The 22,904-nt window shown below is 43.6% G+C and overlaps 2 protein-coding genes across 7 annotated transcripts in view; one reads left to right on the top strand and one right to left on the bottom strand.

The window, feature by feature from the left end:
- EAF1 (ELL associated factor 1) overlaps positions 1-4,179 on the bottom strand; it is a 47,734-nt gene extending 43,555 nt beyond the window's left edge. The window contains exons 1-2 of one of the 3 annotated variants that reach the window (XM_089911171.1): positions 3,681-4,179; positions 1,730-1,824 (exon numbers count right to left, since the gene is read on the bottom strand). In XM_089911171.1, coding sequence (XP_089767297.1) covers positions 1,730-1,824; positions 3,681-4,119 — 534 coding nt within the window. In that variant the 5' untranslated portion in view covers positions 4,120-4,179. The remainder of the gene's footprint in view (positions 1-1,729; positions 1,825-3,680) is intronic. The other 2 variants (XM_089911172.1, XM_022561743.3) reach the window with 2 other exon arrangements.
- On the top strand, positions 3,874-20,545 carry METTL6 (methyltransferase 6, tRNA N3-cytidine). 4 transcript variants are annotated; one of them, XM_089911173.1, is made up of 6 exons: positions 3,874-3,958; positions 4,694-5,106; positions 5,977-6,108; positions 12,854-13,024; positions 17,844-17,985; positions 20,183-20,545. In XM_089911173.1, the coding sequence occupies exons 2-6, from the start codon at positions 4,882-4,884 to the stop codon at positions 20,362-20,364; spliced, it is 852 nt and encodes a 283-aa protein (XP_089767299.1). In that variant the 5' UTR covers positions 3,874-3,958; positions 4,694-4,881; the 3' UTR covers positions 20,365-20,545. The 4 variants fall into 4 exon arrangements, with proteins under 4 accessions (XP_089767299.1, XP_022417454.1, XP_089767301.1 ...); XM_022561746.3 differs by having other exon boundaries at positions 3,892-4,194; XM_089911175.1 differs by adding an exon at positions 19,758-19,794 and having other exon boundaries at positions 3,892-5,106; positions 17,844-17,986; positions 20,158-20,545.
- The last annotated feature ends 2,359 nt before the right edge of the window (positions 20,546-22,904 follow it).

The raw sequence follows: 22,904 nt of genomic DNA, 5'->3' as shown, positions 1-22,904 counted from the left end.
CTCATCACATCTTTTATCAGAGCTACTCAAAAAGGAACAGAATGAACCAATTTGTATTTTAACTCCTGCTGGCTTCCCAAGCAAAAATAAAGAGGAAATAAAAATACGGCAAGAATCTGTGACTGTGCAACTGGCTCTAAGTAATCAAGAAATAAATATAAAATTTTTAAATTACTGTACATTTTTCCAGGGATTTGGGAAATGTTACAAATAATGGTAAAATGTGAACTGAGAAACATAAATTATGCATTACGTGTCTGACACTGAGAAGAGCTCTCACTATAAGTAGTAAAGCTAGTGAGTGACCTCCGTACTTCCTTGTAATAGGAGAGTCCAGGCTTCCCCCCGTGCCAAGTAACCACAGAGCATTCTCCAATGGCAGCTCGTTATTCTGGCTGGTTCACAGTAAGTACATCATTCCATTCACCCGCTTAAGCCCTTGAATCACTACCCATCACTCTAAGGCCAAAGAAGAAAATCTTTAAACGAGCCACCTGGTCCTTCCACCATGCCCGGCTCCACTCGCCTCAGGCTCTGCAGGCTCCAGAGCAGAAGGAGCTGGCCTTCTCTCAGACCCAAGCTCTTTCTTGCAGGGATTTAACAGGGCTTCTGCCTGCAACATCCCACCCTCTCCTTCCCTTTTAATTATTCAACATTCAAATCTGCTCAAAGGTCACTTCCTCAGGGAAGCCTTCCCAGATTTTCCAAAATAAGTGCTACGCTTTCTTATATTTATTTAAACTCCCTAAGGGCAAGAAACGTGCTTGTTTTGTTCAAGCCTGTATTCTCAGTACCTAGTAGTGAGCCAGCACCCAGCAGGTGGTCATTAATATTTGCCAAATATAGCGTTTAATCCTCTGTATGGAATCAGAAACTGCTTGGCTGCTTGACTCCTTATTCATACAGTAAAAATTAAGAGTTGGAAGAGACCTTAGGGACCACTGATGTAACCTCTTCATTTTACATTTGGGAAACTAAGGTCCAAAGGGAGATGATGGAACTTGCCAAAGGCAACAAGTAATGAGATAGCAGTTTGAACTAGCAGACAATAAGTTTTCCCCAGCACAAAGCTTCCCAGGTCTCCCTGTCCAGAGCCTTTTCATTCTATCACTGGTTACTGAGAACTGATGTTCCAGGACAGGGCTGGGACATACAATGACCCATGGTCATTAAGAGTGTTTTTCTGATCCTTTGGGCTTTGCGATCAGAGCACCGCCTCGGGCAAGGCTTCTCCATTCAGCTTTTAACTGGGTTCCTCAGCCCTAAATGGGCTGAAGGCTCTGCACCTCTGTTTTCTGGCTGAAACCACCAGCCTGCACATCACCCCTTGCCAGACTCACGACCCGTGTCGACCCAGCTCCTGCCCTCTGCACTCCCAAGCTGCTGCTTTACATCTGCAGGGCACCTGGGCCTTTCTCTCTGTAGCTGCTGGGGGGAAGCTACGTGTGTCTAAGGGAGGGGCCAGGTGTCCACACAGGAACCTTGTCTACTTTGGGACAAATGGGGGAAAAGGGAGCTTGGGGAAAATGACAAAGAATTATTTTTACTCAAGTACCTGGGAAGCATGAATTCTACCCTGCCCTACCCCCAAAATTCCTTTTTCCCTTATACTGGCACTTCAGAAATCTAGAAATATTTAAATAGGAGAAAAATCAAATTGCAATAACAGAGAATATGAGGGTTCACTGTGATTCCACATTAAAAAAAACAACAGTGGGATAAAACCTACAGGGATATGCGGCAGCGTAATTGTGACTTCATCTCCTTTGCCGACCTGAAGCTCTCCTTCACAGGAAGTGTCTATAGATGCCGGCTTAAAGTCATCTAAAGGGAAAGGAAAAAAGCATTTATCCACCAGGTTACTTTTGCTAAGGGTTTGCAGGGCATTCCCATGTAAGAACTGAAATTTTTTATAACTCAAATAAATGGAAAATACACACCATTTAGAATTTTTCAGAAAGCTATTTCATTGTGGACAGCTTCTCATATACAACAGCAGACAGAATAATACCATGAGCTGTGTGTACCATTGCCCAGCTTCAATAATTACCAGCTCTGGGACAATCTTGTCTCATCTATACCTCCACATACTTTTCTTCTCATTCCCAGTGGATTATTTTGAAGAAAAAAGGCTAGAATTTACAAAACATTTTATTAAGCAAAGCTATCCCCTTCTGCAAAGTGACAGATGAAAAATTAATGTTTTATTATCCACAATGAGGTGTTTTACTAGGGTTATTATAAGGATCAAAAGGAACAGAGCATATTTTTAAAATCCTGTGACTGTAAAACCCAATATGAAATATGAAAGGCCATAGCACAATATAAGCTGATTTCATTTTGATAGGAACTGGCAAAGTTAGGATCTGCCACACTCCAGTTCCATAACTTTAACAAGGATTACTCCTGTAGATGTTTGGAGCAGAAGGTTGAACTGTATTTCCAAAGGTTAATCCTGCCCATGTTTCTGAATTGCAGTTAAAGCACAGCATGAACAGCCACCTTACTCCCTTTTAACACAAACCTGCCTCAAACCGCAGGCCAGGTGCTTCTGTGAAGTGTCTTATTTACATTCCACATTGCCCTTCACTCTGCTAAAACATCAAATCAGTAAACTGCTCAGTAAATGACGCTCTTATCATATTCCCAATACCCTTCCTCTGAAAGGGCTGACCTGTTGTCAGTAGGAAGCAGAGTAATGGCCCGGCAAGTGACCACAGGAAGATAGAACTGCATTATCTAACACACCCTCTTCCAAGGTGTTGAGTCACGTGTAGGAGAAGCTCCTCTGACAAAAACAAGTCTTAACCAGCACTGGGGCTACCAGGAAGGGAAACCAGGAGCCTGTGAATCACAGCGGGATGCTCAGTCAGCCAATTCTTCACCCAGGACACAGAGTGGAAGAGCCCTCTCTCAACAGGGTCTGTAATCATGGAGAAAAAGGAGGTCCAGCATAATGACTATCTCCACATTCCTTAGGCCTGCTCGCTCCTGCTTCCAAATATAGATCAAGCGCTAACTTATTCCTGGCTCTCAAATCCTAATTTTATTCTTCACCCACAAAGGACTTGGTCCCGAGGAAAAGTTGGGGTAGTCCAGGTGACCTCAAAAGACATCAAAATCACACGAAAAGCTAGCATGGAGACATTGAGGAGGGAGACTGATGGAGGCACAGAGAGGATGTGGATTCTGGGGCTGCAAAGGGAATGAAGCACTGCGTCAGGGAGGGCAGAACCAAAACGGACGAGGGAAGAACAGTGAGGAAAACAGGGAAGAAGAGAATGGAATAGGAGGGAGTGGACGCGGATCCCGAGGAAACAACAAGCGTTTCCTTGAAGCGTGGAGACCCCCAGTGGGGTCATGGCGGAAAGGCGGCTACAGAAAAGATATGGAGCCTGATGTGGTGTCGCAGCCTTTCAGAAATAAGAGGGGGAGCGTCAGTGCGCGGGAGGGCTGGACGCGGCAGGAAAAGGGGCCAATGGTCTTCGGAATAGGAGTTCGGTACCACGAGGCAAAGGAATAGTGGGAAGGTAGTAAAGTTCTGGTTTGGGAGTGAGCTGGGAAAAACCCGAGTTTCCGGCGGATCCGGGCTGAGAGGAAGGGAGCTGACGCTGGCAGGGCTCCCTGGACACCGGAGGGGCTAAGGGCGGCCAGGGGCGACCGTGGGGGCGCGGACTCACAGCGGATGGTGTGGAAGGAGGTCCGCGGCCGCTTCTCGAAGCTCTCCCCGAGCCGCAGACAATGCTCCTCGCGGTCCAGCAGCGGGTTGGCCGTCCCGTTCATGGCCCCCCCGGGCCTCGCGCCCGCACCGGTGCCCTCCTGGCGCGCCCGCGGCCCGAGCTGCCGGTACCGGCGTCCGGGGGAGCCGCGCTCCCGGGACAGCGCTCCGGGTCGCGCGGGGAACCGAGCCGGAACCCACCCGCGGCCGGAAGCAAATCCTGGCCTCCGCGTCCGGAAGGTGGGCGACTCTGAGGAAGCGGGGCTCCGGAACTTCCGGCGCCGAGGAGGGACTTCTGGGCCCGGAGCGGAAATGGTGGGGGCGGTGTCAGGGTAGAAGGACTCCGCCTGAGAAACCCGACTCGAGACCTTCAGGGGCGGTTTGTCCGTACGAAGGGTCATTTCGCTGTGGCTCCCAAATTTTGCTTCCGAGGCTGGCCTGGCTGAGGGCTCAGCGCGCCCGGCCCCACCCTCCAGGTGAACCTAGGAACTGATGACGGGGCCCCAGCGCGCGAGGGACTAGGTTCACGCCGTCCTCTCAGGCCCTCGCGGCTGGGCGGCCCGGGTTATCCCGAGTATTCTGGGCACCCCACACCACGCGTCTCTGAGTCTCTTCTTCCCCTTCGCGTGCCGACGGCGACGCGAGGGCCTTAGTCCCTGGGAAGTGACGCCACCTCTGGTTCGTAAGACTCAGAGTCTCAGGCCACCCGGGCTTAGCTCTGTTTTCCCCGAAAAACACTGAGTCTCCGGTCCTTGGAAACGGTGACCCTCCTTACAGTTCTGTGCGTGAGAGCCCTGGCCGCTGAATGTCAGCCCTCTGAAGGCAGCGGCTGTGTCTTGGTCTTTGTGACCTATTCAATAGCGGAGCAGGGATTTGTGTTAGGTCAGCACCTCGTAAACGTTTGCTGAGTTGAACTGTTAGGTGAAAGAACTGCTGTAGGACCACTAACTCAGCATCTTTAAAAAACTGTTCTAGAACCCCCCAACCGGAGTCTCATTCTTTTTCCTGCGAAACACCCGATGCTGCCTGAGGCTTGGACCCAACCTGAGGGACCACATCTGAGAAAACCCTGCCTGTGTCTGCAGTATCCGCTTGAATTCCTCAGGTTGTTCAGGAATGGAGAATCTCCAGCAGTGTTAAATATATTACCATCAACTTAGGAGATGGCTGCTTTGCAAAGGAAAGGGCTTCAGGCAAGGATTCTCAGCTCTGAAGAAGAGGAGAAACTGACAAGAGACCAAGCTTTAGTGTCTGATTATAAACAGCAAAAACTGGAAAAAGAGGCTCAGAAGAACTGGGACCTTTTTTACAAAAGAAATAGCACTAATTTCTTCAAAGATAGACACTGGACCACCAGAGAGTTTGAGGAGCTCAGATCATGTAGAGAGGTAAACTAATATTACACCTTATTTGAGCTGTTCTTCATTTAGAATGTGTAGAAGAGGGGGTGCTTTACTGCATTCCCAGGGGGAGTGTGAGATAATTTAGGAAACCCCTCAGAGGCTTCATAAATTTTTGTACCTTAGATATACACTGTTTGTCTCAAGTAGTTTTAGCAGTCGCTGAGTTGTATAATACAGAGGAGAAAAGACGCTGTAACTGCAGTCCTGTTGTCTAACAAAGGCCAGTCACAGAATTTTGAAATCAGTGGGGGCTTTCAACCACTTCACACCGACATATCAGGCCATCAGCATCATGCTTCTGTATTATGGCAAGAGAAGGAAAAGTAGATAAATATATGCTTTTTTTGTAAGTTTGAAAAGAAGGGGGCGTTTTTTAAAGCTAATCTGAAAGTTGTAAATATTAAATTCATGATGAATGATTTCAATGACAGGTTCATAATAATAATGATGAACACTTTATCATGCCCGTTTTCTAGAACTTTACATGTGTTCTGTAACTTAAGCCTTATAATAACATGGTGAAGTTTGGCGTTAGTATTATCCCCACTTGCTGATGAAATTGAGGCACAAAGCTGTTTAAGTGATTTGTTCAGTGATAGAACCTGGGGCGAGGGGAGGAGTCCAGATTTGAGTGCACACGGTTTAACCTCAGAGCCTATTCTGTTAACCATTATGCTTTGTTTTCTCCACACCAAACTGCCCAATGTTGGATGAGGTATCAGTGGCTTTGGGTTATCAGTTCACTTAATTGTCTACTCCATGGGGGCAGAGACCTTGTCTCATGTTATGGACCTTTTAGTTTTTTCTTCATTATGTAGATGTAGTGTACTGTAACTTTGGGTTCTCTTTCCTCAGTTTGAAGATCAAAAATTGACTATGCTTGAAGCTGGTTGTGGGGTTGGGAACTGTTTATTCCCGCTTTTAGAAGATCCGAATATCTTTGCCTATGCCTGTGATTTTTCTCCAAGAGCAGTTGAATATGTCAAGGTTGGTGCACCAGCTGTGTGTTTTGTTGTATTTTCCTAGACTTGTTGGACCTGCCTTCTACACCCATTTGCCCAATTTCAGTCCTCTCCCTGAAGCTAACCAGCTATGATCCCTGTGAACCTAGTTTTCCTGTTTACATGCATGTATAATACATACAGAAACATAGCAGTATTCAGAAAAGTAGAAAGAAATATCAAACAACATCCTTATCCTTGTATCCAGATTTAATGATTGCCAGCATTTTGCTATTTTTGCTTTATAGACTTGCTGAACTGTTTTAAAGTAAGTTACAAATGTTGACACGCTTCACTCCTATATATGTATGCCTACATCTTAAAAAAAAATGAGGACTTTTTCTACATGACTACAATATACTTATCATGTCTGACGAAAATAACTGTAATTCCCTAATGTCATTAATACCCAGTCTGGATTCAGATTTCCCCCAATAGTCCCAGGTGTCTTTAATAGCTATATTTAATTAAGGACTACATCTTACACTTTATTATGTACCTTAGATCTCCTTAGCCTAAAACATTCCTGCCCTTCCCCTTGACCTTTTCCCCGCTGACATTGAATTTTCGGAGAGCAAGCCATTTTCTATAATGAGGTCCCACATGCCAAATTGGGTCTGATTGTTTCTTTTAATCATTGTTTAACTTGTTTCTGTATTTCCTGTAAACTAGAAGTTAGATTTAAATCAGGTAAAATACTTTGGGCAGGGCTTCTCTGGTGGCGCAGTGGTTGGGAGTCCGCCTGCCGATGCAGGGGATGCGGGTTTGTGCCCCGGTCTGGGAAGATCCCACATGCCGCAGAGCGGCTGGGCCCGTGAGCCATGGCCGCTGGGCCTGCGCGTCCAGAGCCTGTGCTCCGCAACGGGAGAGGCCACAGCACAGCAGTGAGAGGCCCGCGTACCGCAAAAAAAAAAAAAAAAAAATACTTTGGGCAAAAATACTTTAATAGCTGATGTTGTTTCTTTCATACTGCATCCTATCAGGAGGCAGTAGTGTAATCTCGCTGTAAGTGATGCTAGTTTTGATCGCTGGGTTAAGGTAGTAACTACCTAATTCCTTTGTTGCACAGGTATTTTCTTTTTGTCACTAACAGATATGTGGGGGATACTTTGGCAACATGCAGATATGTAGTTTTCCACCAACCTTTCACAGTTTTAGCATCTATTAGACTTTTTAAATAGTGTCATCACATTGTACTATAACCTGCTTTCTTCACTCTATGTTATATCTTGCCGAGTTTTTCATCCTAGTACATGTAGGTCCACTGCATTTCATTTACCTGTTGTAGTATTCCATAGAAGGGATATGCCATACTGTAACAATTGCCTTGTTGGTAATTGTTCGAATTGTTTCTAATTTTTTGCTCTTACAAGTAGGGTTAATGTGATCAAAATTGTACACATGCCCCAAAATATTTCTGTGGTGAATAATAGAATAGAATTCCTTGGAGAAAAGATACATGTTGAAATTTAAGTAGATAATGCCAGGCTTCCATCCAGAAAATTATACCAATTTATAATTTCACCAATAGTATAAAGATATTTTTTCCTCTATGCCCTTAACATTTGACATCAGTCTTCTTTATATCTTCCAATCTTATGGGCAAAAAGTACTGTCTCCAATTTATTTATTTATTTATGTTTGGCTGTGTCACGTCTTAGTTGTGGCATGCGGGCTCTTCGTTGCAGTGAACAGGCTTCTCTGTAGTTGTGGTGCGCAGGCTCCAGAGCACACAGGCTCAGTAGTTGCGGTGTGCGGGCTCTCTAGTTGTGGTGCTCGGGCGTGGTAGTTTTGGTCTGTGGGCTTAGTTGCCCCACGGCATGTGGGATCTTAGTTCCCTGACCAGGGATCAAGCCCACATCCCCTGCTTGATCTGTGACCCAGGATGTGATCTATCCTGGAGAATGTTCCATGTGCACTTGAGAAGAAAGTGTAATCTGCTGTTTTTGGATGGAATGTCCTATAAATATCAATTAAATCTATCTGGTCTGTTATGTCATTTAAAGCCTGTGTTTCCTTATTAGTTTTCTGTTTGGATGATCTGTCCATTGGTGTAAGTGAGGTGTTAAAGTCCCCCACTATTATTGTGTTACTGTCAATTTCCTCTTTTATAGCTGTTAGCAGTTGCCTTATGTATTGAGGTGCTCCTGTGTTGGGTGCATATATATTTATAATTGTTATATCTTCTTCTTGGATCGATCCCTTCATCATTATGTAGTGTCCTTCCTTGTCTCTTGTAACATTCTTTATTTTAAAGTCTATTTTATCTGATATGAGTATTGCTACTCCAGCTTTCTTTTGATTTCCATTTGCATGGCATATCTTTTTCCATCCCCTCACTTTCAGTCAGTATGTGTCCCTAGGTCTCAAGTGGGTCTCTTGTAGACAGCGTATATATAGGTCTTGTTTTTGTATCCATTCAGCGAGCCTGTGTCTTTTGGTTGGAGCATTTAATCCATTCACGTTTAAGGTAATTATCGGTATATATGTTCCTATTACCATTTTCTTAATTGTTATTGGTTGTAGGTCTTTTTCTTCTCTTGTGTTTCCCACTTAGAGAAGTTCCTTTAGCATTTGTTGTAGAGCTGGTTTGGTGGTGCTGAATTCTCTTAGCTTTTGCTTGTTTGTAAAGCTTTTGATTTCTCCGTCAAATCTGAATGAGATCCTTGCTGGGTAGAGTAATCTTGGTTGTAGGTTCTTCCCTTTGATCACTTTAAATATATCATGCCACTCCCTTCTGGCTTGTAGAGTTACTGAGAAATCAGCTGTTAACCTTGTGGGAGTTCCCTTGTATGTTATTTGTCTTTTTTCCCTTGTTGCTTTCAATAATTTTTCTTTGTCTTTAATTTTTGTCAATTTGATTACTCTGTGTCTCGGTGTGTTTCTCCTTGGGTTTATCCTGCCTGGGACTCTCTGCCCTTCCTGGATTTGGGTGGCTATTTCCTTTCTCATGTTAGGGAAGTTTTCGACTCTAATCTCTTCAAATATTTTCTGTCGATGATTGTTCAGCAGCTAGTTGTGATTCCGGTGCTCTCGCAAGAGGGAGTGAGTGCACGTCCTTCTACTCTGCCATCTTGAACCAATCTGATAATCTTTTCCTTTTAAGGTATGAAGGTTTTATGTCTTGTTTATAAGTTCTGTAATCACATAGATATGCTTTTTTAAATTTTGGTTATGGTTTTTAATCAATCTGGAAAAAGTTTGGCCATTATATCTTCAAGTATTTCTTCAGCTCTGTTTCCTCTTCTCTTTCTAGGATTCCAGTTACTTGTATGTTATACCATTTGTATTGTCTCACAGCTCTTGGATGCTGTTTTTGTTTGTTTTTAACTTTTTTTCCCTTTCTTCAGTTTGTGTAATTTATTGTCCTATCATCAAGTTCACTGGTTCCTCTTTAGGCAGTAGGCATTCCTATTGATGAGTCTGTCAAAAGCATTCTTCATTTCTGTAACTAAGTTTTTTGTTTTTAGCATTTCCAGTTGATTGGTTTTGTAGTTTCTATCTCTCTGTGAAATTACCTATCTGATCTTGCATGTTGTCTACCTTTTCCTTTAGAGCCTTTAATATGTTAATCACAGTTATTTTAAATGTCCAAACCTGTAGTTCCAACGTCTGTGTCATATTTGAGTCTGGTTCTCATGATTGATTGTCTCTTCAGACCATATTTTTTCTTGCCTTTTGGTACGCCTTGCTCTTTTTTGTTGAAAGCCGGGTATGTTATATAGGGCAGTGGATACTGAGGTAATAAGGATATGTAATAATCTAGACAGGAGTTGGGCTCTATTTGAAGTCTCTTGTTGCTATAGTTACCTGTGAGGTTTGTTGTTGCTATTGGCCTCAGAGACTTCAAACTCCTCTGGTGACTTTGTTTTTGTTGCTCCTCTTGGCTTTGGGTCTTCCCTTTGTGCTGTTCACCATGAAGAGTCTGTCTCTTGCAGCTTTCCCAGCAATCCACTGTTGTTATTACTGGAGATTTGTTGGTAGTATGTGGGGAAAGAGACTGTTCTCTAATGTTCTGATTTTCAGTTTTTGAACTGCATAATGGACCTGTGTCTTAGGGGTGTGGCGCTCACAAGTGTTTCTGCTTCTCCAGGAATAGAGCTTTTCTCTCCCATCGCTTCCCCGCCTCTGTCATCCTCTGTGGTCTTGAGGCCATTCTCTCTGCAGATTAAGACTAGGTCTGGGAAGAGTAGGGCCCTCCCCCAGTGGTAGTAGTACTCCACCAGTGCCCTAAGGATACAGGCCTCAGATGACTTTTCCCCTGCAGGTTAAACCTTTCCTCCCTTAAAGGAGGTGAGAAAGTCCGGCACCAGAAAGAGCACCATTGTCTCTGTGAGAGCCTGGTGATGTCCTTGGTGGAAACACCTGCAAAGGGTGGGAACATCCCAGTGGCTTCAGCTGTTTGTCACATTTCTAATTTTCTCTTTCCAGGCTGAAGGCTACTGCCTCAGGTAAGCAAACGCTTGGGTCCTGCGTCTCCCTGAAGGCACATGTCCCTCTCCAGATTTGGGGATGGCTGGTGGTTCTTTGACCTCTGTTCTTTCATGGGTTCACATAAAGTTGCTGTCTGTCCAGCTTGTTTCCCATAAGGATGGGAGCTACATCTTTCCACCTCTCTACATCTCTGCACTGGAGCTGCAAGTCTTTTATTACTCCAAGCGGTCTGCTGTCCTCCAACACAAGTGGATAGAGCTAGCTGTTCAAACAGTGAATTGAGTGAGAAATTCGTTTTCCATTCCTGATAATTGTCACCTGTATTATCTCCTTTTTTTTTTAAATTTATTTTTGGCCACATTGGGTCTTTGTTGCTGTGCGCAGGCTTTCTCTAGTTGTGGAGAGAGGGGGCTACTCTTTGTTGCGGTGCACAGGCTTCTCATTGCACTGGCTTCTCTTGTTGCGGAGTACGGGCTCTAGGCGCGCGGGCTTCAGTAGTTGTGGCACGTGGGCTCAGTAGCTATGGCTTGTGGAGTCTAGAGCACAGTCTCAGTAGTTTTGGTGCACGAGTTTAGTTGCTCCGCAGCCTGTGGCATCTTCCCAGACCAGGGCTTGAACCTGTGTCCCCTGCATTGGCAGGTGGATTCTTAACCACTGCGCCACCAGGGAAGTCCCTATTATCTACCTTTTTTTAAATCTAATTGTCATTTTTGTCATCTCTCTTCTGTCATATACACTACTGATCCCTCTTTATACATGGGTCTGTTTGGGGACTCTGTTCTGTCTCAGTGATCTATTTGTCCCCATTCTCAAACCACACTGTTTTAGTACTTCATTTTGTAATGTGTTTTGATGTCCAGTAGTGTGCCTCCTCTTCCATTGTTCTTCATTTAAAAATCGTCTTGGCAGGCTTCCCTGTTGGCACAGTGGTTAAGAATCCACCTGCCAATGCAGGGGACACAGGTTCAAGCCCTGGTCTGGGAAGATCCCACATGCCGCAGAGCAGCTAAGCCCGTGCGCCACAACTACTGAGCCTGTGCTCTAGAGCCCGCGAGCCACAACTACTGAGGCTGCATGCTGCAACTACTGAAGTCCACGCGCCTAGAGCCCTTACTCTGCAACAAGAGAAGCCACCACAATGAGAAGCCTGCGCACCGCAACGAAGAGTAGCCCCTGCTCACTGCAACTAGAGAAAGCCCATGCACAGCAATGAAGACCCAACACAGCCAAAAAAAATAAATTAATTAAATAAATAAATTAAAAACAAACAAAAAAACAAAACCCCACAATGTGATATCACCTCACAGCCATTAGGATGGCCACTATCAAAAAAAAAAAAAAATCATCTTGGCTATTCTTAAAGATTTTCACTTCCAGATGAATAAAATTTACCTTGTCAAGTTTCTAGAAATCCGTGGAGATTCAGTTGAGATTGCATTGGATTTATAAGAGGAGTTATAGGTAGAACTGACATCTTTTCAACATTGAACCTTCCCATCCAATAACTTTGTATATCTCTCAATTTATTAAAGTCCTTATTTACATTAAAGAAAAGTTTGATATTTTTTTCCATAATGCTCTTATACATGTGTTGAAACAATGAACCAAAATGTACCGGGAACACATGTGTAGTTAAAAAAAAAAAAAAAAAAAAGTTAGGTTTTATTAGCTTGCTGCATCAAGGGAAAATATACCCAGAAAAACTGTGGGAGCATCTCAATAAAGGAAGCTGGAAGGACTTCTTATAGGGTTAAGGGAGCAGAGGCTGGTTTTGGATTATCATCCCTCTGGAGTTACAAGCTTCTAAAATGCTCAGTTTGGAATATGTGATAGACTGTGTACACAGTTAAAAATGATTGGTTAATATATATAAAACAGGTAACCAACAAGGACCTGCTGTATAGCACAGGGAACTCTGCTCAATACTCTGTAATAACCTAAATGGGAAAAGAATTTGAAAAAGAATAGGTACATGTATATGTATAACTGAATCACTCTGCTGTACACCTGAAACTAACAACATTGTTAATCAAATATACTCCAATATAAAATAAAATTTTTTTAAAAGGAAAAAAATGATTTGTTAAAATGAAATCTTGTCTGTTGTAGCAGTATTGAACATTACATGCTTTAATGTGCAAATGGTTCATTACTGTTTTACCCAGTTACAAAGTGATCATTGATTTCTGTGCAGCAGTGTACACGTAGAAGTAGGATCTCCTTTTGATGCTGTGTTTTTCTCCATGTATCAACGTGGATGTGGTGTAAAAATTATTTTGTGTTTTTCTCCTCTCTAGCAAAATCCTTTATATGACACAGAACGATGCAAGGTATTCCAGTGTGATCTGACTAAAGATGACCTTCTGGAACACGTGCCCCCGGAGTCTGTGGATGTTGTCATGTTGATATTTGTGCTCTCTGCGGTTCACCCTGATAAAATGCACCTTGTCTTACAAAACATTTACAAGGTTAGTAATTGGGAGCCTGCACTTTAGGGTTAGATGTCCTGATCTTTTCACTTACCTTCCCTCTGAGGCTCACGTGCTGTCTCGATTGACAGAGTCTCGTGGCTTCAGTCAGTTTACAGAGAGAATGGAAAGTGTCCAGCAAGCTGAGGAAGTGGACATTAGCTGAGAGCCTCTGTATATGTAGAGCTGTACATTAAAATTTAACCCTGGTTCGTGATGTTTTAAAAGAGTAGCGAGGTAGAAATTTCAAGACGCTGGAAACCTGTTAGGGAATAACTATTCTCACTGAAAACAATTTTTTAAAAAATTCAGATGGTTTTAGCCCTCTGCTTGTGAGGTTTTGTAAGGTTTTTTCCTCCTTACCTCTCCTTTCCCTGCCCTGGCATATGAACAGATGAGAAGCCAGCGTATATCCACAGATAGGCATGGGACTTAAGCCAGGTAAAGAGGGAAGAGGGGACCGATGGGAGGATCCCTGATTTGATGACTCAGGTGAAGGTGAAGGTTTATGAAAGATGGGGAGTTAGAGAAAGAGCTGGAAAAATGGTGGAGGGGGTGGTCGGAGAGTTACTTGTGTGACATTGAGAGTATGAAGGGGTTATACTTTACAGTGTTGACAAGAACTTAGGACATTACTGTGGGAGCGAGTGATTAAGGTAGGGTGGAGGACGAGATCTTCGGAAGAGAGGAGCTCAAATCATTGAGGCCAGCATATTTGGAAGCATAATCCATGTGCGTGTTGAAATTGATGGGAATTAAGAATGGAGTAGTATGAGGATAAAAGCATAAACCAGGAGATGCATTCATCATGAAATGGAGGGAAATGACCCTGGAACTAATAGATGACTAACAATAAGGGATAGTGGGTGATATGATCTGATGACAGGAGATTCAGACATGAGGCTTGGGGAGGAGAAAGGGGAATGCACAGAAAGTAGCAGTGGGGCAAGGAGAACCCCAGACCCATTCCCATGCCTAGTGATACAAGGACCATGGGAGAAAACACAGCCTGACTTGAGAGGTTGCAGGGAAAACTGCGTCCTCAGGGGACAGTCAGGTTTTTGTTAGCACAAGAATGAAGGGGACGTTCAGGATACCGTGATTTGATGGAGGGTTTTGGGGATTAGGAAGGAGTAGGAGGTAATAGGGGCAGAGTAAGGAGTGTCTGGAACTTTGCTGGGGACGAGAGTGCCCACTGTCAATGTTCTATCCATCATTATACTGGAGGTCCTAGTCAGCTGGAAAAGACCAGAAAAAGGAATAAAGGATTTTAGAATGAGAAAGAAACAGAACTCATTATTTGCAGATAATATGATTGTCTAATGAGAAAATATTAACAGAATTACGTAAGTGTAAGATGAATGTACTCAGTGCCACAGAACTGTACACTTAAAAAAGAATAACATGCATTGTGCAATCTTACTTTTCCACTTCATGTTACGTGTTTTGTTTTACTTCTTTGTTTGATTTTGAGTTTTTTGGTAGACTTTTTTTTTTTTTTGAGGAAATTGACAGCTGATTTTAAATTTACATGAAGGAACAAAGAGTCAAAACACTCTTGAAGAAGAAGGCAATGGGGAGATTTATACCCTACCAGATATAAAGGCTTGTTACAACTACAATTATTAAGACACAGTGGTATTGGCAGAGGGACAGACAAATTGACAAATGGAATGTGATAGCTTAAAAGCAGATCCATATATATATGGAAATTTGATAGTTGATAGAGGTGACATTGAAGATCCCTGGGAAAAGGACTGCTCAGCAAATGATTCTGGGACTGTTGGTAGGCCATGTGAGAGAAAACCAAAATTGTATTCCTACTTCACATCCTATACAAGAGTCATTCCAGGTGGATTTAAAGACAAATGGAAAAGACAAAAGTTTAAGCCTTTCAGAAGAAAATATAGGAGAAAATCTTTGACTTCAGAGTAGGGAAAATTTTCTCAAAGATTCAGAAACATTCTATGCATAAAGATGATGGTAAAAAAATTAAGAGTTTCTGTTCTTCAAAAGACAGTATAATACAAAGAAATTGAAAAGACAAGGTGGGAAAAGTAACTTAAAATCTACTCAACTGAGGGACTTCCTTGGCGGTCTAGTGGTTAAGATTCCGAGCTTCCACTGTAGGGGGCATGGCTTCGATCCCTGGTCGGCCTACTATCCAGAATGTATAAGGAATTCCTGAGTAACAGTAAGAATGACAATAGAAAAATGAGCAAACAGTCATGTTACAGAAGAGAACACACAGATAGTTAACATATGAAAAGATAACCTCAATAACCCAGGAAATGGAAAATAAAACCATAATGAGACACAATTAGATTAATAAAGTTAAGTCTGACAGAGCCGGGTATTAATGAGGATATGCCTATTCTTGATTTAAATGGAAACATACAGCATGTTATCTATATTTAGTATATAATGAAGTGTTATATTAAAAGAAAAGTTAACTTGAGCTGTCCCAGTCCATACCTGGCCCCTTTCTTATAGTAACAAATTCCATTTCAGCAGTCTTCCTGTTTTTACCCCCCAATAGAAATCCTTTTTCAGCTGACCTGGAATGAGTTCACGGCAGCAGTGTGATGCTGTCATGCATAGTCAGTCACTGGTTCATTAATTTGAGACCATGTGCTTCATCAGGAAATTACTGGAAGAAGCGAGCTCTCAGCCTCTGACAATCAGGCACCCTTTGGGCAGCTCTGCAGTCTTGCTTGATCAGCTACAGTAATAAACTATTGTACGGTAGAGATAATTACTCTAGGATGTTAACACCTGAGAAATTTTAAAACCACATAATTTTACACTGAAAGGCAGCCTTAAAGTTGAATTCCCTCAGTTTTGGAATAGAACGGTAAAATAAAAATAGACCAAATTTGTCATCAGAAGACGAGATTTTGGTTTTCCTGTGCCACTGACTTGCCTTGAAAGCCCAGGCGAGTCACTTGTACTCTGAGCCTCACTCAACATGGAGTGGGTCTGGTCGACCTCACCTGCTTTCTTCCTGGAGCTGTTGAGAGGGTGAGGAAAGCCGGTGGCTGTACAGCCCCGCCATCAAAGGAGGTGTTATACCATAATTACTGTCTTACGGACGAGAAAATACATTCAGAGGGATGCAATGTTGTCCATGGTCATTCAACCAGTTAACAGAAGAGCTGGGATATGGACCAGGATTTCCCAAATTCCTGAGCAAGGGTCCCATGCAGGCTTTCCTTCCCTCTGAAATTAAGAATGATTTCTTTCTCACACAGACTAAAATTTTCAGACTTTTTCCTTCTCAATTATTCACATTTTAAAATTTAGCATTTCTGACCAAGGTATGAATGTTTTTATCGAAGAGGCACTTTACTGACAATATTTTAAATGCATGCTAGCGTTGATAAGAATTCGCTAAATGATGGAATTCCCTGGCAGTCCAGTGGTTAGGACTCCGTGCTTTCAGTTCCGAGGGCGTGGGTTCGCTCCCTGGATGGGGAACTAAGATCCCACAAGCCATGGGGCATGGCCAAAAAAAAAGAATTTGCTAAATGAGAAAATCTGCAGCACACTTGGAAGTATTAGGGGCAACCTTTCCTATTCTATTCAGGAAGAGGAAACATCAGGTTACATCAAAAATCTGTAAAAGGTGCTACATGTCATGTCTTAAAAATCATCTTGTTGATGTGATGGGGCAGAATATATTTAATAAAATCAATGCCCCCTTTTGAAGTCCACTCTTATTTGGTAAAGTTACGCAGTTTGAAAGAATCCCCGCATAAAAAGCAAGTGTCACAGCGAGTACCACTTTCTTTTCATTCTGAAAAGCATATGGCTATTTGCTGTGTAAGAGAGGGGCAGTTATACCACTCGCGGCGGATTTTACCTTCCAATTTTTGAGACATCTGCTCTGTGACAGCTATTTCTGAAAGGCTGTAGTGAGGGACTCCCACCGGAGCCTGACACTGGTCCCTTCTCTACACACTGCACTAGCGTGAGGTTGCTTCGCTTCAAATCAAGAAGTGCAGCAGTGTGGGAAGAATACTCAAGTTACCCCTGCCCTCACAGCCTCTCTTGTCTTGTCAGTAGTGAGGACAGAATTGGAATGACACCCCCCGCCCCTACTCTGCCCAGGGCTAACAAACATCCCTGATCCTGCAGTGTGATGCCTTTAACCCCAGCTTGAGTCCTGCCCCCCCTCCTTAGTAGCTTTTGTATGATTGTGGGCAAATCACTTCCCTCTTCTGCTACCAGTTTCCTTGTCTCACAGAGGATAATCACACTTCTTCCTTCCTTCCTCCCAGAATTGTGTGAAGACCCAGTGAGAAAATGTCTGGTAAGCTATAGAGGGCCGTCACTGTTAGCGTGGTGGGCAAGCCATACAGAATTGTAGCGTGGGAGACCAGAGCTGAGACTCAGGATGAGGAAGCCCAAAAGATCAGTAAAAAGTGAAAATGACATAGTATTTTTTTAAAGAAACAATTTGACTGCAGGGTCATGGATTAGGAGATGGCTAATAAAATGGTGGGAGAACGTGTTTTAGTGAGGGTATGATTGTTTCTTCTGATACCTTTAACACTTTAATTGTGTGACACTGGACCTTCCACAGAGCTCTCATTAGTGCTCAGGAAGTACCCCTCCAGTGCACAGGACACTGCCAAGTCTTAGCACACCTTTGCTTATCAGGCCCTTTTCCTTCATAGTATGGGTATTGCAGTCTGGCCCCTTTCATAACTGTCACAAATGCAAGTTATTTTAATCCCTAAATTAATCAGGTTTTATTTTATAGTAAGCTCTGTTTGACTGGGTCCCTGAATTACGTGCAGCCTGTTTTGTTTCATAGGTATTAAAACCAGGCAAAAGTGTCTTGTTTCGCGACTATGGGCTGTATGATCATGCCATGCTTAGGTTTAAAGCCGGCAGCAAACTTGCAGAAAACTTTTATGTTAGACAAGATGGAACCAGATCATATTTTTTCACTGATGGTAAGATTGCTGGAATCTGTCTTGACTGCTGTTTCCTTGATTGCATTGTCACTGTGGTACCAGTTGGAGTGGGGGTGACTGTACCCCCCTTACAAGCACAAGGTCCCAGAACAAGCCCGCTCACGTGCACCACTTACCAGCCCTGGCTGTGAGCTCACGGGCCGCCTCTGGTGACCGTGTCCAGTTAGTGAGCCGGATCAGTGGACAGGCTCTGATGCGCCGCCATGTGGATGACGCCAGGAGCTGCGCTGGAAAGAGGGGAGAGCAAACCAGAATCTTCACTTCGTTCACTCAGGCATAAAGCAAATAGGACAGGGTAGTGCCTTGAGATTACTTGAGTCTCACAAAGGTAAGAAACCTTTTTCTATAAAACTGATTGAGGGACTTCCCTGGTGGTCCAGTGGTTAAGACTTTATCTTTCAATGCAGAGGGTGCAGGTTCGATCCCTGGTTGGGGAGCTAAGACCCCACATGCCTCGAGGCCAAAACATCAAAACAAAAAACAAGCAATATTGTAACAAATCAATAAAGATTTCAAAAATGGTCCACATCAAGAAAAATCTTTAAGGAAAAAAGTGATTGAAACTTTTTACACAAATTTGCTATAGAGGGGTCTTTAAAAGGTCATTTTTGATAAGAAAACCATCCAAACACCGAACATGATTTTAAAACCATCCAAACACCGAACATGATTTTAGTCTTTTAGGTAGTTTTTTTTTTTGGTACGCGGGCCTCTCACTGTCGTGGCCTCTCCCGTTGTGGAGCACAGGCTTCGGACGCGCAGACTCAGCGACCATGGCTCACGGGCCCAGCCGCTCTGCGGCATGTGGGATCTTCCCGGACCAGGGCACGAACCTGTGTCCCCTGCATCGGCAGGCGGACTCTAAACCACTGCGCCACCAGGGAAGCCCTCTTTTAGGTATTTTGAACGTTAGTTTTAAGCCTGTTAAATACAGGTATACCTCGTTTTATTGTGCTTCGTGGATATTGCATTTTTCGTAAATGGGATGTTTCTGACAACCCTGTGTCGAACAAATCTATTGGCACCATTTTTCCCACAGCATTTGCTCACTTCATGCCTCTATGTCAGATTTTGGTAATTCTCGCAATATTTTGAACTATTATAAATTATTATATTTCCTATGGTGATCTGTGATCAGTGATCTTTGACGTTACTACTAAGACTCACTATAGGCTCACATGATGGTTAGCAATTTTTAGCAATACAGTATTTTTAAATTAAGGTATACACATTGTTTTTTTAGACACAGTGCTACTGCACACTTAATAGACTACAGTATACTGTAAACATAACTTCATATGCACTGAGAAACCAGAAAATTCGTGTGGCTCGCTTTATTGCAATATTTACCTTTATTGTGGTGGTCTGGGACCGAACCCACAATATCTCTGAGGTATGCCTGTAATCTGAACCATAAGATAATTACCTTCTTAAGCTCTAATTTTTACAACATTTGTATTTCTTGAAGTGAAATATTCTCTTAAAGCTAAAAATGAGTGATTACCATTAAAACTACAAAACCATTAAAAATGTACGGTGAAAATTAAAAATTTGTTTTAATGTTTTGGATTCATGAAATCTGATTAAACCAATTATAAATGAGAAGATGCAATAATATCTGCAAAATGCTTCAGAGCACATTCTTTGGAGTAATGCCCTCGATAAGAGTCTTTGTTTTTGCTAGGCAGCCATTCTGTTTGTTCCACTCAATGTGTAGTGATGTATTACTTGGATTAACTTTTCCTTAGGGTATGTCACTATCAGATGATTTTTTTCCTCCCCAGTTTGGTCACTGATTTTCCTCCTTCATGTTAGCATAGATGAGGTGCTTGATGTAAACAAATTGAGCACACACGCACTTTGCATGAGTACAGCCAGTCTGGAATTGTGTTTCTTTTTACTCAGACTCTTGTCCTTGGGGAATCACAGTAGGGCAAGGAGGACGTACTCCAGGTTGTTCTTAAACTTTTTTGCTTATTGTTTATTTGGGCGTTTTTGTTTGACAGGGAGAAGTAGGAGTTTGTTAACTTTCCAGAACAAAACCTTCTTTACCTTTTAGTGTTGAGGTTCTCCTTCCATTAAGGATGCCCTGTCTCAGCCTCCCGCCCCCCTCACCACTGCTCAGCGGTGCAGTGGAGTCCAGACTGCGAGCGCTGTCGATCTGCTTGTCTTCTAGATTTCCTGGCACGGCTCTTTATGGACACAGGTTACGAAGAAGAGGTGAACGAGTATGTGTTTCGTGAGACGGTGAATAAAAAAGAAGGCCTGTGTGTACCGAGGGTTTTCCTTCAGAGCAAGTTCCGAAAGTCTCTGAAGAACCCAACTCCTGTGACCCCGTGCCTGGGCCACGAGTCCTGACCTTTCACGAAGTTGATGTCTGTGCCTCCCCTTGAAGAGGAAAGTTTAAAGTCACTCTTTATTTTGTGTACTTTTATATTTTAACTTTTTAAAATGAATATATATACTTTTTATATTAAAAGGTAGCAAGTGTGTGTGTGTTACAGAATTGTAAATAAAATTGCAAGACCTGAAGAGGAAAGTTTTATGGTATAAAGTGTTTTAGCCATGTTGTCTTAAGATTCCACAGAGGAAAGCACGAGGGCCCTGTAGCACTTAGAGAGACCCATGTCATTCATTACTCCTGAAGTCTGTAAATGTGTCTCTAGGCAGCATGTCAGACAACCCTGTGGAAAAATGAGGCCAAATAGACTAAAATAACACAGCCCTGTGTATTTTTAGCTTGAAGGATTGTTCTCTTCTCTTCTTTCTCCAGTGTCTCATGTTTGCCCATTTCCCTCTGCTTTGGTTCATTTTATGTGCCTCCTTAGGACCAGTGTCCACAAATGCCACTTTTGCATTGGAGGTCTCAGGAACACCCCATGGCTCCCTGCTTCGTTCTTGAGACCATCTGTAATTGGGCCAGTCCCTGGCCACAGTGCCCTGAGGGAGACGGGAAGGCCATCCCCTGTCCCAGCTCCCCACTGGGAAATGCGGCGGCAGCAGCTAAGAGGCAATGACTGCCATGGCTAGTTGCTGAGGTGGCATATGGGAAAATCCTCAGATTGGTCTGCTGACCTGTTTCCCAAGCATTCCTGTGTAATGACTTTCTCTTTATAAAATGAAATCAGAGTTCTTTTGGCCTGCTAACAAAGCTGATCCTGTAGGCCATGATGTTTCCTGTTCATGAGAATGGTTGTCTTGAGTGTACTGCCTGGACCGCACACACAGCCAGCTAGGGCCCTTCAACGCCAAACATATTTGAAGGGGAGGGGTCCCTGTGGGGAGGGGCTGGCCAGTAGTCATAGCCGTTCCGTACAATTAGAGTCAGCCCTGCCGCTCCCGGAGAGAAGAGGGACAGGCAGTGAGGCTCAGGCGGCATGCTTGCTGGGTGTCCTCACTCTGCCATCTGTCCCTGACTGCTTGGGAGGGCGCTAAGGGGCAGGGGAAGCAAGAGGAGCCCCTGTCTGTTGCTTTATGTGTTCTCTCCCCTTCTTTTGAAGGCTGGAGGATGGCTATCCTGGGTAAGAGCAGAACTGATGAGGACTAGTACAGAGTTGTCCTTTGAAATCAGCTTGTAAAGAAGATGAACCTGGTGGGGGACGGGGACTCACGGGCTTCCTCATGGAGCGAGGGGCAAGCCCAGCCCCAGAGCAATTTGTTGGGGGAGAGCCTCAACCAGCCCCAGGCTCCCCACCTCCAGTCCAGAGCTCTTTCCTCCAAGTGGCTCCAGCAAGTGCATCCCACGCCCAGCTTCAGCCCCAGAATGCTGCTAAATGCCCCCTCCTCAGAAGTCCTTTCACCTGTTTCCTCCACTAGGTCTGACCAATGTCACTTGGGTTTTAGTGGCTGAGCTGGATAAAAACAGGATATTTAAAGTAGAAAGTGGGGAGCAGTGTGGTGTAGTGTAAGCGTGGGCTTTTGTTGTCAGAAGTCAGTTGTGGCCTCCCCACTCACTCTGTTTGAACCTCAGATTCCTTACTTGTAAGACATGGATAATTGTCCTGAGACCTACCAGAGGTGGCTGATCTGGCCGACCACGTGCCCTGGAGACGGGAGTGACTCTAAAGCAAGCCGAACAGGCTGACGAGGACCTGGCCCCTCTACCTTTGCCAGGAGTTGCCTGAGGGGATGCCTGTAAATGAGGCCCACGGTTTCCTCCAAGCACAACTTGGAGTTGTCTCTGTCCTCAGGAGGAATGATGGCCCCAAATTCCTGCCCCATAAAGGAAAGGCTGCAGATTTTTCACCTGGAATATTTAAAGCTGGCCTAATGACATGCACACCTCTGACACCCAGCCAGGTAACCTCTCAGTAACCCCACTTTAAAATGTGGTTGTAAAACATACTTCTAGTTAAATGAATGCAGTGACATGTCTATCATGGTTTGGGCTAGTGGATTGGGGTAAGAAATAATAAAAACATGGCTTCAGTTCTCTTGCCTTGGTGCCCCCGTGTTCATTCTCCCTGGGACACTTCCATTACTGCACCCCAGATTAAGACAGGGGAGCAGAATCTTCTGCTGGTTGGGTGCCCGGGAGATCCAGGAAAGCAAGGCCACAGTGTGTTTAGTAGCAAAACTCTGTGACAGCATTTGCTAAATCATAGACTGTCAAGAGTCAACCAGTATTGCCTTGTCTTCACAGGCAGAAAATAGCCCCAGAAGGGTAGTGAGTACTGGTTTACAGTGCTATAGAAAATAGCATAAGTACTATAGTGCTCTTTAGTAAGGTATATATACCATATATAGTATAGAATATATATATTATACTATGCAGTGTATACCGTATACGATACTATATGGTACTATTAACTTCATTCGAGTTTTTGATATATACTACATACAACAATAACGCTATTTGGAATATAAACATCTGGGTTCAAGTCCAGGACTTGGCCCAT

Source organism: Delphinapterus leucas, chromosome 4 (genome assembly GCF_059928025.1).
Source record: "Delphinapterus leucas isolate spDelLeu-1000000601 "Yukka" chromosome 4, BTC_Dleu_Yukka2, whole genome shotgun sequence".
NCBI classification, from domain to species: Eukaryota; Metazoa; Chordata; class Mammalia; order Artiodactyla; family Monodontidae; genus Delphinapterus; species Delphinapterus leucas.
Note: the sequence above shows the minus strand (reverse complement) of the source record. Positions and strands in the feature narration are given on the sequence as shown.